Source organism: Chiloscyllium plagiosum, chromosome 16 (genome assembly GCF_004010195.1).
Source record: "Chiloscyllium plagiosum isolate BGI_BamShark_2017 chromosome 16, ASM401019v2, whole genome shotgun sequence".
In the NCBI taxonomy this organism is placed as follows: Eukaryota; Metazoa; Chordata; class Chondrichthyes; order Orectolobiformes; family Hemiscylliidae; genus Chiloscyllium; species Chiloscyllium plagiosum.
Window position 1 is genome coordinate 65,484,548 of NC_057725.1, and position 13,642 is coordinate 65,498,189.

Genomic DNA, 13,642 nt, shown 5'->3' on the forward strand with positions numbered 1-13,642 from the left:
GGGGTGACTTGGTAGAGGTGTACAAGATGATTAGGGGTTTAGATAGGGTTGACCATGAGAACCTTTTTCCACGTATGGAGTCAGCTATTACGAGGGGGCATAGCTTTAAATTAAGGGGTGGTAGGTATAGGACAGATGTTCGGGGTAGATTCTTTACTCAGTGAGTCGTGAGTTCATGGAATGCACTGCCAGTAGCAGTGGTGGACTCTCCCTCTTTATGGGCATTTAAACGCGCATTGGATAGGCATATGGAGGATAGTGGGCTAGTGTAGGTTAGGTGGGCTTGGATCGGCGCAACATCGAGGGCCAAAGGGCGCTGTATTTTTCTATGTTCTATAGTACTAAAATTGATTGTGTGATAGTGAGGAGAAATGTTTTAGACTGCAGCAAAATAAAGATAGACTGGTCAGATGGGGAAATGGGGCTTAATCCTGAAACATATGAAGGGATGTAATTGTGGAGGACTAATAAAGTACATGATGAATGGTGGTACCCTGCTATTACAGAATATGAGTGAGACTTTGGTGTGCATCTATTTTGATCCTTGAAGGCAACAGAACAGGTGGATAGTGTGGTTATGAAGGCATATGGGATACTTATCTTTATTAATTGAGGCATAGAATACAGGAGCTGGGATGTTATGCTTGCAATTTTAGATTGTTCATTAGGCCACAGCTGGAGTACTATGCAGTTCTGGCCACTACAATACAGGAAGGATGTGTTTGTACTGGAGAAAGTGTAGAGGTGATTCATAAGCATGTTGTTCAAGCTGGAGTGTTTGAACTATGATGAGAAATTAAATAAACTGGTATTATTATCCTGAAAGCAGAGAACTGAGGTGGAGGACCTCAGAGTCCTACAAAATTGAATAGCTAGGTAGGGTCAATATGAATAAATTTTTCCTTTTACTCAAGGGTCATTTACAGGGGACATAGATTTAAAGTAAGGGGCTTGAGGTTTAGAAGATATTTAAGGGGAAAGTTTTCACCCAGAGGGTGGTAGCAACTATTATATGAAGAACTATTTAGATGAACACTTGAAATGTCACAGGATACAAGACTACAATCCAAATCCTGTGAGATAGACTGAGACTAGCTAGGTGCTTGATGATTGGCATGGATACAAAGGGCTGAAGGACATCTTTCTGTGCTCGATGTCTCTATTACTAGTTGCACCCTAAAGGGTTCTCTCACGTGAATGCACACAATCAGATTTCAGAACCAGGATCAGAAAGGGAAGTGTCCACTGAGTGTGACTCCACCTTGTACTTGCAAATGACCCACCTCTTATCAACAATACACTCAGTGCAGCTGCTGTCCCATCAATAGCTGTAATTTTGACCTGTAGTTGCCAGTGTTGGATTGGGGTGGACAGAGTTAAAAATTACACAACACTAGGTAATAGTCCAACAGGTTTATTTGAAAGTGCAAGCTTTCGGAGCACTGCTCCTTCGTTAGGTAGCTAGTGGGGCAGGATCATAAGACGCAGAATTTATAGTAAAAGATCTAACCTCACCTCTTTAATGCATTGTCTGAGCTGAGATGTCTCTTTTGTTTTAAATAAAATCTTCAGTTATCTCGGGACAGTGACTTGAAAGAAATTCTGGGATTTACATACTAATCAATCCAAACCTGCATCCCGTTCTAAGTGATTACAGACTGAACAGCAGTCTAGATTTGTTGAATACATTGCATCCGTTGTATATCACTTTGATCTTTTACTATAAATTCTGTGTCCTGTGATCCTGTCCCACTAGCTATCTGACAAAGGAGCAGTGCTTCGAAAGATAGTACTTCCAAGTAAACCTGTTCGACTATAACCTGGTGTTGGGTGATTTTTAACAGATGTAATTTGGCATTCAACAAAGAATCCTGTTGAAAGCCTCAATGCCATGTCACCAGCAGCCACCACTCCTGGCAGCTTTTGGGAATGGGATTGAGCCTTTCTGGGGGCTTTATTCTGTAGAGAATCTCAATGCTACATAATTGAACTTAAGAAGCATTGGGTGCCTCTTAGAGAGATGATGTACTTCTCCCATATCTTCTCCACTATAGTTTGAACCTGCATAAAATCCACCCATTGTTTTCCTATTAGATTTTTTTTTTCAACTGCCATTAGACAAATTATTATGATTCTATTGAAGTTCACTTTCATGCCACTTTTCTATAGGTGAATTTGAATCATCCTCAAGAGAATGTTTCAATATGCATGGTCATATTTAACATATATTATATCAAATGATAAAATAATTTTAATGTCATTTAATTCCAACATTCATGTCAGATCAATATTCCACTTAGCCACTAAATGTCTTCAGTTTTGGAAAAATACTGAAAATTGTAAGTTTGTAATATTGTTAGAGAGCCTTTGATGAAAGAAAGGCTTCCTGCTCCAGAAAGGAAATAAAATTCAAAGAAACATCACCTCTGCATTTTGATCCACTCCTTCCTGTGATTGAAGTGGAGTGGTTGTTGGGTGGGGGTGGGTGGGGGGGGTGAGAGTGGAGTGAGTTTGTGTGGGGCAAGACAATTATAGACATACTTTAGCAAGTTATCTAAATGTATTTTCTCTAATCAACATCTGGGCGGCCATAAGGGATTTAAATGATTGGAAGGATTGAAAGAAAGTCGAAATGTTTTAAATTGAGGGGAATTTCTAAAAAATTTCAAATTGCCTTTGTTTTGCAGATGCTTTTGGAGTAACAGTGGACCAGAGTGATGTAGTTAACCTAATCATGGAAATTAACAAAGATCTCAGTAAGAACATTTCAAGTTTATAATGTTGCATAAATATTATTCCTAAATTTACTTAGGTGTTTTCAGGGTTAAAAATATGAGGACCGAAAAAAAAATTACTGCACTGGTGAAACTAGATGCTTTAAACATGGATCTAGATTTAATGCAGCTTGAAACAATGGGAAATATGGTGGCCAGACCTCTGTAATCATATGAAAGACCAAGTCAACGTCCTGACAAAATCACCATGAAGTAATTTGGAAGGTGGGAAATTGCTAACGCAGAATCTTTATCCCTGAATACACTATAGTTTAGGAGTGGCTCAGATATTAAATTGGCAACACATGACTTTCGGTAATTGTCCAAGGTGTCCTACTGTTTTGCCAGTGGCTTCTCAGGAGGTTCTTTGTAGTAAGGCACTCTATGCCCAGTTGGATATTTGTGGAGAGAGATGACAACTTCGGATCCACTCCATGACTCACTTTACACGCTCAGTCACCTTTAGTTGGGCTCACACGTGATCCAGAGCCTGTGGTTAATGCAATGTTGGCAAAAGCTATTGTTTCTCCTGGTGATTAGAGCAATGGTAGGCAAGTTGATGACCGCAGTTGCATTTTCCACCATCATCAGGGGTCTTGACCATTGGAAAGACCTGATCTCCTCTGAACTGAGGAAAGGTTAATGCCAGTTCTCACATTTTGGCCCCAGTTAGCTTGACAATATCCTGGCTATAGTGTACCACTTTACTGTCAATGAAACTTTAAATATACAAAAGAAAAAGGTTTGGAATCTAGTCCATCTGTGCAAGTTCTGCTTTGGTGTCTAGTTTGTTTTCAATGAATTATTTGAGAAATAGTTTTCTTCTAGTCCCTTATACTCCTCATTTCTTGGTCATAATTCAGTTCTCCCTTTGAATTTGAATTTGATTTTCGATGGTGGTAATGGATGACAGTGGAGCTTTTTATGCATACCAAAGTGATGCATATTCAATTTTATTTTGCAAATAAAAAGGTATAATCTCATTAATTTCCCATTCAGAAGCCATTTTCTAAATCGGGTGCAGAACATTTCTGTAAAGCAATGCAATGAGCATTTAAAGGAGAAGGATGTATTTATGGCAAATCTTAGGAATTCAAAACTTTTTTTTACATTTGCTAAACTAATAAAACATTCATAAAAATACATATACACAGTAGATTGGTGCTGCAGAAAAAAAGTGAAGATTTTTTGGGAATTCTGTGCTGATAAGGGATTCACATAAGATAGAATTCAGTTTGCCCTTACCTGGAGCAATAGTATCATTAATTTACAGAAGGAGGCTATTTGGGCTATTGAGTCCATGTTGGCACTCTGTAGCGAAATCTAGTCAGTCCAGTTCTATTCCCCATACTCTTATTCTCACATTTATCTTTGAAATCATTAATCATCGCTTCCACCACCCTAATTGATTGGAGTTTTTGAACTTGTGCCACTGATCTGCTGGAGATTTACCCTTCAGTAGCTGTTCCTAGTCTACTTTGTCTAGATCCTTCCTTCCTTTAATAAATTCTGCCTTCCCCCAATCAAAAAAGGTTTTTTTTTGCAGGCTGTCTTTATTCTTTTCTGTAACAAACTTAAAAAGTATGAGATTGTGATCACTCTCACTAAAATGCTCCCTTACTGTCACTTCAAACACCTGTCTGATTCCTTTCCCAGGATTGGGTCCAGTACTTTCTAGGAGTATTTACATATTGATATAATAAGCTCATCTGAATACTTGTCAAGAAATTTGCCCCTTCTAAATCCGGTATATTGTGATTATTCCAATTAATAATAATTACCTAATTATTACTTTTATGTGCCTCAGTGAATTGGCCATACATCTTCTCAATTGCCTGCTGACTGTTTTGGGGGCTAGTATATACTCCTAACTCCCACCTTTTAAATTCTTAAACTCTACCCACAAAGTTATCGAATCATACAGCATGGAAACAGACTCTTTAGTCCAACCAGTTTATGCCAAACGTAATCCCAAGCTAAACTTGTCCCACCTGCCTGCTCCTGGCCCTCCCTCCAAACCTTTCCTATTCATGTACTTATCTAAGTGTCTTTTAAAAGTTGTAACTATGCCCACATCCACCACTCCCTCAGGAAGTTCATTCCACATATGAATCACCCTCTATGTAAAAAAATTGCCCCTCATCTCTTTTTTTTTTAAAATCTCTCATTTGGCAGACCTTTCAAGACATCGTCCCTCCTTACTGCAGTAACTGACTCCTCACTTAATAATGCAACAACCTCTTTTATACCCTTCCCTGTCTGGGTTGAAGCACCTCTACCCTGGAAAGTTGAATGGTAATGTTGCAATTCCACGAGTTGACCACACCCTTAACTCATCTGTTTTACTAATAATACTCCTGGCATTAACGTGGAGGTCCTCCATCCTTACCTTACTCACTTGAGACACAACATGGCTTTGTTTCTTTTCTAGGAAAGCTGTGACTCAAGTGGATTAATACGCTGTGTTCCCCACTTTACTGAACTTCTCCCAACTGCACAAATAAACACTCCAGCAAGGATGTTGATGCCTTCCTGCTTGTAGAGATCTCACCTTCCCCAGAAATGGTTCCAGTGACCCGGGAACCTCCAGCCCTCTATCCTGCACCAACTGCTGCGCCACATATTCATCTGCATTCCTATTTTATAATCACTGGCGCATAGCACTAGAATCCTGAGATTACGACCTTTGAGGTTGTGTATTTAATCTAATGTCTCACTTCCTGAACTCTTGATACAAGACCTTCATCCCTTGTTCTAGCTACATCGTCTATACAACTGTTTACCACAACTTCTTTCTTATCAGCTTTTGCCTTGAGAATGCCCTGCAGCCACTCATTGACACCCTAGACCCTGGTACCAGGGAGGCAACACAATAACCTGAAGTCATGTCTGCGTCCATAGAAATGCCTATCTGTTCTAATTAATGAATCACATGTTCTGATTACTCTTGCTTTTTCTTCATGTCCTCTTATGCAGTCAAGCCGCTTATGGTGCCAGAAGCTTGGTTCTACCTTCACCCCCTTGAACCAGTACCCTTATTAGCTTACAAAATGAAACCAATTTGTGCGCAGGAGCCCAGGGGACTCCTGTACTACCTGATTGTCCTTCTTTAGCTGTCTGGTGGTCACTCATTCCCTTCTTTCCTTCAGTACCTTGAGCTTAGTGTAACTCCAAACATGCTATCTATGTAAGGATATGGCACAGTATCTCCAGCCATTGCTTGAGCTCTGAAATCCCGTGCTTACATTTCTGCAACTGGGGAGTACTTCCTGCACACATCATAATCATGGATGCTGGTAGGGTCCATGACTTCCCACAAATGACAAGTCATATATTCCACTCAGCCTGACATGATCTAACCTTAAACTTACTTAGTCTTATGAGCTAACTTCACTATATAAAAGAAATTAATTTATTTTTAACCTTAATCCCCTTCTCTTATTCTGACTGTTATGTATCTGTAGTGCATTTTTTAAAATTAATTTTTAGTTTATCCAAAGTGATTTTTACACTTTAACTCTAAATAAAATTTATTTTAATCCTTAAAAATAGTTTCTTACTAACCAGTCAGCTCATTGTTTTTTTTCTCTGATGTCACTCCGTTTTGAAAAAAAATCCTACTTAGCTATAATTTGAAAGCAACTTCATAATAGATATTCAAATTAACAACTATTACCAATAAATGATTATTTTCCTGTGATGTCACTGTTTTGTGTTGCTTTCCAATCCTGGGCCTCAATTTATCATGTTAAAAGCCTGACAAGCTATGAACCAAAAAACATTCCTCTTCACTGAATTCCACACTGTTTCGAATTCCTAGAATGCACGCACAGTTGGGCTGTGCCTCACTCTACATGCGATCATTTGCAACTGCTCATGCGAAGCTTATTGATGTAAACTAGTAGCTAAATTCCCTGGTTATTTGAACCATATGAGTAACTTGCATCAACAAACTCTCTCAAGGACCTTGACATCCTTTCTAAAATGTGTTAAGCAGAGCTGGACACAGTACTCTAAGTGGAATTTAACTAAAGATTTATAAGTCTTCAGCATGACTATTGCATTTGTCATCAATTCTTCTATTAAACCCAAAATCCCATTGTTTTGTCAGGTGGTCATTCTGATGTCCTGCCACCTTCAAAAGTCTGTATACAGGAATCTCCAGAGCCCTGTGTCACATTAGGGCACATTTGAAAACTATGCCATTATGTTTGTGTTGTCCCTTCCTACCTCTTCTGCAAAGCTACGTCACCACACACTTTCTCTATTAAATTCCCTATTGTCTGCGCATTCTGATAACCTAAATGGACTTATATTGTCCTTGCCTTTTTCACACCTCTAGGTTTGGTGCCATTTGCAAATATTGGAACATCATGCATTCCAATATCCAAGTTATTTATTATATTAAAAATACGTATTGGTCCTAGCACTGACCTTTTGAAGATCAATGTCAACAATCCTGCAGTCTGGAAAACAACCATTTACCATACATAAAATTGTATATGTTCTTGGATAGTGGGAAAGCGGATGCAAGCAGGTAGATGTTAGGGATTGGTTAGCAGGTATGTGGGACTGCATGGGGTAGAGGAGTCATAAAATTGTGTATATGCATCGACCCACTCACCTAGATCCCAGATTCAATTGCACTTTTACTTACGGTGTGAGAGGCACGAAGTAATACAATCAATCATACTTGGACTATTTGAAATTTTTAAGTGACCAATTACTGAATTAGTGGCCACTTTGACAAACTGGCAGATTTTGCACAGGTGGTCTTCTCCCCAGACGAGAGCAGAAATCTCTCCCTGAGCTAATTAATGCTCTTTTAAATAGTAAATGACTGCAGTGCAGCTTTTTTAGCAAACCCTGCTAATATGTAAAATCTTGCCTGTGACTTTGTTTTTTTTCCCTTAAGCCAACTTTTTTTTATCCAAGCTGACACTGCTCCGCCTATTCCATGAGCCTCAATTAGTCTTTAAGTAGCTTTTCGTCAAATGTTTTCCTAAAATCAAGTTGGACAAAGCTCATTTGTTTCCCTTCATTAAACTCATCTGTGACGTCATTGAAAAGAATTCATTCAAACTAGTCAAATGTAATCAACCTTATACAAATTTGTGTTATCTCAGCGTAACTAACCAAAACCTCTTCAAGTGCCTGTAACTTGTTTAATTTATTGGCTTTAAGTTACCAGAAATGCATACCTTTCTTGAGCACCAATGTCATATTTAATACTGTACAATTTTGTTCTGCTTCCTGCTAGATTATGATAAGCCATTCCACTATCTTCACCTGCACCTCCCTTCATAATCTGTGATGCAACCAATTGTTGCAGCAGTTTACGTACTCTAAACATAGCCATCATTTTCAGTACAGTCTGGCCATTAATTTTCACTATATGTGTTCATCTATAATGTATTCTTCAGCCAATAGTTGTCAGCATCTTGCTTCTTCGTAAACACTGATACAAAGTACTCCTGAAGTATCCTACCTTGCTCAGTGCTTCTAAGCATATTTATTCCTTGTTTCACGCATCGGACCCAACCCACATTTAGTACTCAATATGATAAGATCCAATATTCATAAATTCTGTAAGCTGTAAATGCTTTGAATGCAGATATAATTGAAAATCATTATCACAAGCACATATTTGGCACTTTTTGCATGGTGACAAAACACTATTATGTTTTGTGACTGTGTTCTTAATTTAAAGTATATTTGTATCATCTATTATCAAGGGCAAGGTGCCAGAGGACAGGAAAGTGGCAAATGTTATGACTTTTTTTTAAGGAAGCCTGGGAACTAGAGACCTGTGAGTCTGATATCTATGGTGGGTTAGTTGTTGGTGATTCTGAAAGATAGGATTTACATACATTTGGAGAGGTAAGGACTGATTAAGGCTTGTTGGTATGGCTTTGTACGAGGCAAATTGGGTGTCTCAAACTTGTTTGAGATTTTTGGGGAGGTAACCAAAATGTTTGATGAGGGCAAAAGTGGTAGACGTTGTTTACATGGACTTTAGTAAAACCTTTCACAAGGTTCCACATAGACTAATGAGTAAAGTTAGATCACATGGGATTCAGGGAGAGCTTGCCAGCAAAATTGACTTGACAGTATGGGAGACAGAGGGTTGTTTTTGAAATGGCGGCCTGTGACCAGCAGTTTTCCACAGGGATCAGTACTGGATTCAGTTCTGTTTGTCATTGAGAGAAATTGTTTACATGAGAATTTAGTAGACATGGTAAATTTGTAGATGACATCAAAACTGGTGGTGTAGTGAACGGTGAAGGAGGTTATCTGGGATTACAAAGAAATCTTAATCAGTTGGCTCAGTGGATTGTAAAGTGGCAGATGGAGTTAAATTTATTTAACTGCGAGGTAAGAAACAAACAAGGGCAGTAAATATACATTTAATGGTAGGGCCTTGGGTGAAGTTGTAGAACAGAGTAACCTAGGGGCTCATGTCTGTAATTCTTTGAAATCAGCGTCGCGTACAGACAGTGTGATTGAGAAGGCGTTTAGCATGCTAATTGCTCAGGCAGTTGAGAATAGGAGTTGGGATATCATGTTGAGGTTGTGCAGGATGTTGATGGGAATTCTTCTGGAATACTGTATACAGATCTTATCACCATACTATAGGAAATATATTATTAAATTAGTTAGGGTTCAGAAAAGAATTTCCAGAATGCTTCTGGAAATGGAGGGTTTGAGTTATAAAGTTATGCTGGGTCTTTTTTCACAGGAGCATAGGAGGTTGAGATTTATAAAATTATAAGGGACATAGAATAAGTTGAATAGCAAGCGTATTTTCCCTAGGGTGGGGGAGTTCAAAACAAGGGGGCATATTTTTAAGGTGAGAGGAGAAAGATTTGAAAAGGACACAAGGGGCAGTGTTTTTATACAGAGGGTGGTTTGTGTTTGGAATGAACTGCCAGAGGAATTGGTGGATGCAGGTACAGTTACAACATTTAAAAGACATTTGGGGGGGATCCAAGATGGCGGCGACCCAGCAAGTCTGAGTCTACAGTGCTCCTCCCAAGATTTGGGCAAAGTGGGTCACCCACCCCCACCACACTCACCAAATCATTTAAAATAGTTTTTACTTAATATAATTAGTTGTTTAGTATTGAATTTAAACAATTTAATCTCCAGTAAACATGACTAAAGGGAAAGGAGCCCGCAGCTCTCAGCAAGTAGGAACCCCTCCCCCACCCTCTCCAGCTGCAGCAGAGGCGTCCGCAGCTGCCCCGGGGGACTTATCTGCGGTGGCGAGCCTTGTGGAAATCATCTCCAAACTGGATGCGAAGATCGACACTTTTATTGAAGAATCCCGAAGCCGATGGGACTCACTCTCAGCCGCGCTGCAAAAGCATGACCGAGACATTAAGGAAATCGAGAATCGAGGTCGTCAAAAAAATATTTGTTTGCTGGGCCTGCCCGAACAGGAAGAGGAAGGCCAGCTTACAGCGTTCCTCGAGCAGTGGCTTCCACAGCTTTTAAATCTGGAGGCTGGATCAGGCCAGGTAAGGGTGGAATGGGCCTATCGGGTTGCAATACGCGGGCCTGGCTCGAACCAGTGCCCCCGCCCGGTCCTGTTCCGGCTGCAGAGCTACAAGGAGAGGCACATACTTTTAGAAGCCTCCAGAAATCTTGGAAAAGATCCCCAAGCCATGATCTATAAAGGATCCAAGATCATGTTATTCCAGGACTTTTCCCCAGCTCTGGTCCGAAAGAGGAAGCCGTTCGATGAGGCGAAGAAGTGTTTAAGGGACTTAAATATTCAGTACTCCTTGTGCTACCCACCAACACTGCACTTTAACCATGAAGGATCCATGTATAACTTTGGATCGCCGGAAAAGGCCAAGGAATTTTTGGACTCTCTTAGATAAATTGTAAGAGATAATTGATGTTGGTTTGCTTTCCCACCACTCCGGTTTACATCCTCCCCTCCCTTTTTTTTTAATATATTAATCCCTTTTCTTTTTACCTTACTGTTTAATATTATCTTGGGGGGTGGGGAGAGGGATTTATTTATTTGTTCTCTACTGAATGATTTTCTCCCCCCCCCCGTTTTTTTAAAATTATTCTATATATATAGGCCGGGGGGGTCTAGTTAATGTTGGTGGGGGGAGGTGGTTACCTTATCCTATTTTACCTCTATCTCTAGGAGCGGGGTTGTTTTCTCTTGTTATTTTGTATTATTATATTTAATTATTACTTGTTGAGGTTGTAAATTTATAGTTATATATGTTTATACATGGTATTAACATTACCAAATATATCCAGGTGTGGGTGGGGGGGTAGGGTACTCACTGTTAACTCTAGCTCTGTAGTATATTTGAATTTTCTTCATCCTATTGAGCGCCTGGGTCAAGGGTGGGACATTGGTTGGGAGAGGATAAGATGGACCTTTGGAAAGGAAGTGATACCCCCTGGGAACAAGGGGGAAAAATCTCCATTTAAATAAGTGTTTTTTTTTAACTTAGAATTAGTTTTTTATTATACTGTTGTGAGTGTATTAGAGACCCTTTATTTTTGTGAACTTTAAATGCTCTATGCTCGGGATGTTCTGAATAGGGTTTCCCCTCCCGAGGGGTCTTGGATTTGCCCGGACAATTATGGTTGATCAGTCGGCTAAGTGGTGCACCTGGAATGTCAAGGGGAGTAATTCACCAGTCAAAAGGAAGAAAATATTATCAAACCTCAAGAAAGAAAGGGTTGATATAGCTCTCCTACAGGAGACACACTTATTGGATAAAGAACACTTGAAATTACGACAGGGTGGATTTGATCAGGCCATTTTTGCTTCTTTTAGCTTAAAAAGCAGGGAAGTTATTCTTATTTGGAAGGATTTCCCTTTCAAAATCCTAAATCAGATAAAAGACGAATCTGGACGATATATTCTGATTAAAGCCCTTATCAATGGAGAGGAATATGGGATTTTAAATTTGTATTGCCCCCCCAGCACATCCTTTTAAATTTATAACATAAGCCTTCTCAAAATTGATGGCTCTCAGTGCTCGTCATACAATTAAAGTCTTCCCCTATAATTGTATTATGGATCCGGAAATAGATAGGATTCCCAAGAGTACTGCAGGAGTATCTCCCAGATCTAGACAATTGGTGGATCTGAACAAAGAATTAGGACTAGTAGATGTATGGAGATGTTTTCATCCACAGGGCAGAGATTTTTCCTTTTACTCCAATCCACATAAATGTCACACCAGAATCGATATGTTGTTTGCCCCCCTCGATTTTTAAAAATTCCATATCATCCTGTAAAATAGGCAGTATAGCAATTTCCCATCACGTCGCTGGTTAAATGGAAATCAAGGTGAGGAACAATGAGACATCCCCCCGGCATTGGTGTAAGGACCCCTTCCTGATGAGAGATAGTAAATTTGTAAGGTACTTCTCTCAAGAATTTAAACCTTTTTTAGAAATTAATTTAGATACGGCTAGCAACCCATCAGTGATGTGGGAGACCATCAAAGCTTTCGCGCGAGGTTTGATCATCTCATACTCAGCAACCCAGAAAAAATTAAAAGGAGAACAATAGTGTCTGCTCGAAGCTCATTTAAAAGCGGCTGAAACAGCATACGCTGACAGACCTTCTATTATCAAATTACAAAGGATTACCGCCCTTAGGACAGCTCTAAATACCACGTTTACCCAAACAGCGAAGAGGGAAATATTATTTGCAAAACAAAGGTTATATGAATTTGGTGATAATCTGGGTGGATACTTAGTTTGAGGGGCCTTCTTTTTCTTTGCAAGAAATGCTATCACGTCTATCAAGGAAAGTACGGGTATTCTGACTCATGATTATAAAAAGATTAACGCAATCATTAGAAAATTTTATTCTGATTTATATAAATCACAGGATTGTGAAGACAGGACTAGGAGGATGCAATCATTTTTTAAAAACCTGACCTTTCCGGACCTAACTCCGGAACAGGTATCGGTCTTGAATGCTCCCCTAACAGTCCAAGAAATACTTGACGCAATCAGGCAACTTCAGAGCGGTAACGTGCCTGGCCCAGATGGCTTTCAAGCTGAATTCTGTAAAGAATTTACAGGAATATTGGCTGGTCCACTTATGGACATGTATAACTACTCATACAGTCAGGGCTGTCTCCCGCCTTCGCTGAAAAATGCAAATATCTCTCTTATCCTTAAAAGGAAAGGACCCAGAAGATTGCGCGTCATACAGACCAATATCCTTGCTAAATGTAGATTTTAAAATTCTCTCTAAAACGTTAGCATTGAGACTAGAAAGGGTATTGCCACATATCATAAAGGAGGATCAGACAGGGTTTATTAAGGGCCAATAATATGTCCAATAATGTTAGAGTTTTGGATGTGATTCAAGCCTGCCATCAGGGAAAGATACCAGGAGTAGTAGTTTCATTAGACGCGGAAAAGGCATTCGATAGGGTTGAATGGTCATATTTGTTCTACACATTGGAAAGGTTTGGCGTTGGAAAGGTGTTTACCAAATGGGTCTCAACAATGTATAGTGATCCCAAAGCAGTTGTGATTGCCAATGGATTAGGCTCGGATAGCTTCAGTGTGGATAGGGGCTGCCGTCAGGGATGTCCTCTCTCGCCATTGCTATTTACGCAAATAATTGAGCCACTAGCAGAAGCTATACGGGCTGATCCTAATATAACGGCCCTGAGGATTGGTACAGGTAAAGATAAAATTGCCCTCTATTCAGATGATGTTCTCCTATTCCTCAGTAATCCTCTGATGTCCATGCCTCACTTAATCCAAGTTATTAATACATTTAGTGCATTCTCAGGCTATAAAATTAATTTCTCAAAATCGGAGGCTATGCCAATGGGTGGCCTTGCTATGATACCCCACTT

General features: G+C 39.6%; 1 protein-coding gene across 1 annotated transcript in view; it reads left to right on the plus strand.

The window, feature by feature from the left end:
* Positions 1-13,642, plus strand: part of LOC122558116 (astacin-like metalloendopeptidase) — a 200,940-nt gene that overhangs the window by 43,809 nt on the left and 143,489 nt on the right. The window contains exon 4 of the mRNA XM_043706434.1: positions 2,688-2,756. Within this exon, the coding sequence (XP_043562369.1) occupies positions 2,688-2,756 (69 nt within the window). The remainder of the gene's footprint in view (positions 1-2,687; positions 2,757-13,642) is intronic.